Source organism: Charadrius vociferus, unplaced genomic scaffold (genome assembly GCF_000708025.1).
Source record: "Charadrius vociferus isolate BGI_N301 unplaced genomic scaffold, ASM70802v2 scaffold1478, whole genome shotgun sequence".
Classification (NCBI taxonomy): Eukaryota; Metazoa; Chordata; class Aves; order Charadriiformes; family Charadriidae; genus Charadrius; species Charadrius vociferus.
In genome coordinates, this window is record NW_009649484.1 from 75,952 (window position 1) to 76,879 (window position 928).

Below are 928 nucleotides of genomic sequence, written 5' to 3' on the forward strand. Positions count from 1 at the left end.
ACCTCCACATCCATCTCCCCACACCAGCCCCATAACTCTGCAGCCATCTCCCCACGCCAACCCCATGGCTCCACAGCCATCTCCCCACACCAGCCCTACATCTCCACAACCATCTCCCCACACCAGCTCCATACCTCTGCAGCCCTCTCCCCACGCCAGCCCCATAACTCCACAGCCATCTCCCCATACCAACCCCATAACTCCACAGCCATCTCCCCACATGGGCCCCATAGCTCCACAACCATCTCCCCACGGACACGCAGACACCGTCTGTCCGCGGCGCAGGCACACCAGTGCCATTGTCCTCCCCGCCGTGCCCGGGGGGTGCCGGCCAGCCACACACGCCGGCTGCCGGGGGTCCCCTCCCCACGTGACACCGCAGCGTCACCCAAGAGGTGTCCTCCTGCGGTCCCTGTCCCATAGCCAACGGGGCCACCACGGGGAGGGGACCCCAAAAAGGTTTTCGGGGTCGGTCTGCGGCAATACCTCGATGAGTTCCTCCGTCCACACCTTCCTGTCCATCTTCAGGCTCCGGACTTTGGTGATGCCGGGACCCAAACCCCGGTGCTCTCCTGCCGGCGAGACCAGCCCTTAGGGACCTGGAGGGTCCCCGTTGCCCCATTCCTCGCGCCCTACATCCCCCAACGTGGGGCAGGGGACGGGCGGCTCCTTCCCCCCACCCACCACCATCCCCCTCGCCCAGGGCTGCGGGTACCGGCGCATCTCTTGCAGATGACGACGCAGAGGTTGATGGAGGCCCAGTCGGGTTTGGGGGAACCGCAGTCGGCGCAGAAGCGGTTGGACTCCACCGCCCAAATCCTCTCGGCCACCTCCGAGTTGGAGAGAGCCTCGGCGATGGACTGCCGCATAGCTTCCACCCATTCCTCCTTCTCCTGCTCCGAATCGGCCGAGAAGCTGCCGGATGGAC

At 65.6% G+C, this 928-nt stretch overlaps 1 protein-coding gene across 1 annotated transcript in view; it reads right to left on the reverse strand.

Moving 5' to 3' along the window:
- The window catches only part of ARAP1 (ArfGAP with RhoGAP domain, ankyrin repeat and PH domain 1), a gene marked incomplete at both ends in the record, with an annotated part of 18,233 nt that extends 17,310 nt beyond the window's left edge, over positions 1 to 923 (reverse strand). The window contains 2 exon segments of the mRNA XM_009889906.1: positions 429 to 572; positions 716 to 923. Coding sequence (XP_009888208.1) covers positions 429 to 572; positions 716 to 923 — 352 coding nt within the window.
- Positions 924 to 928: the final 5 nt, after the last annotated feature.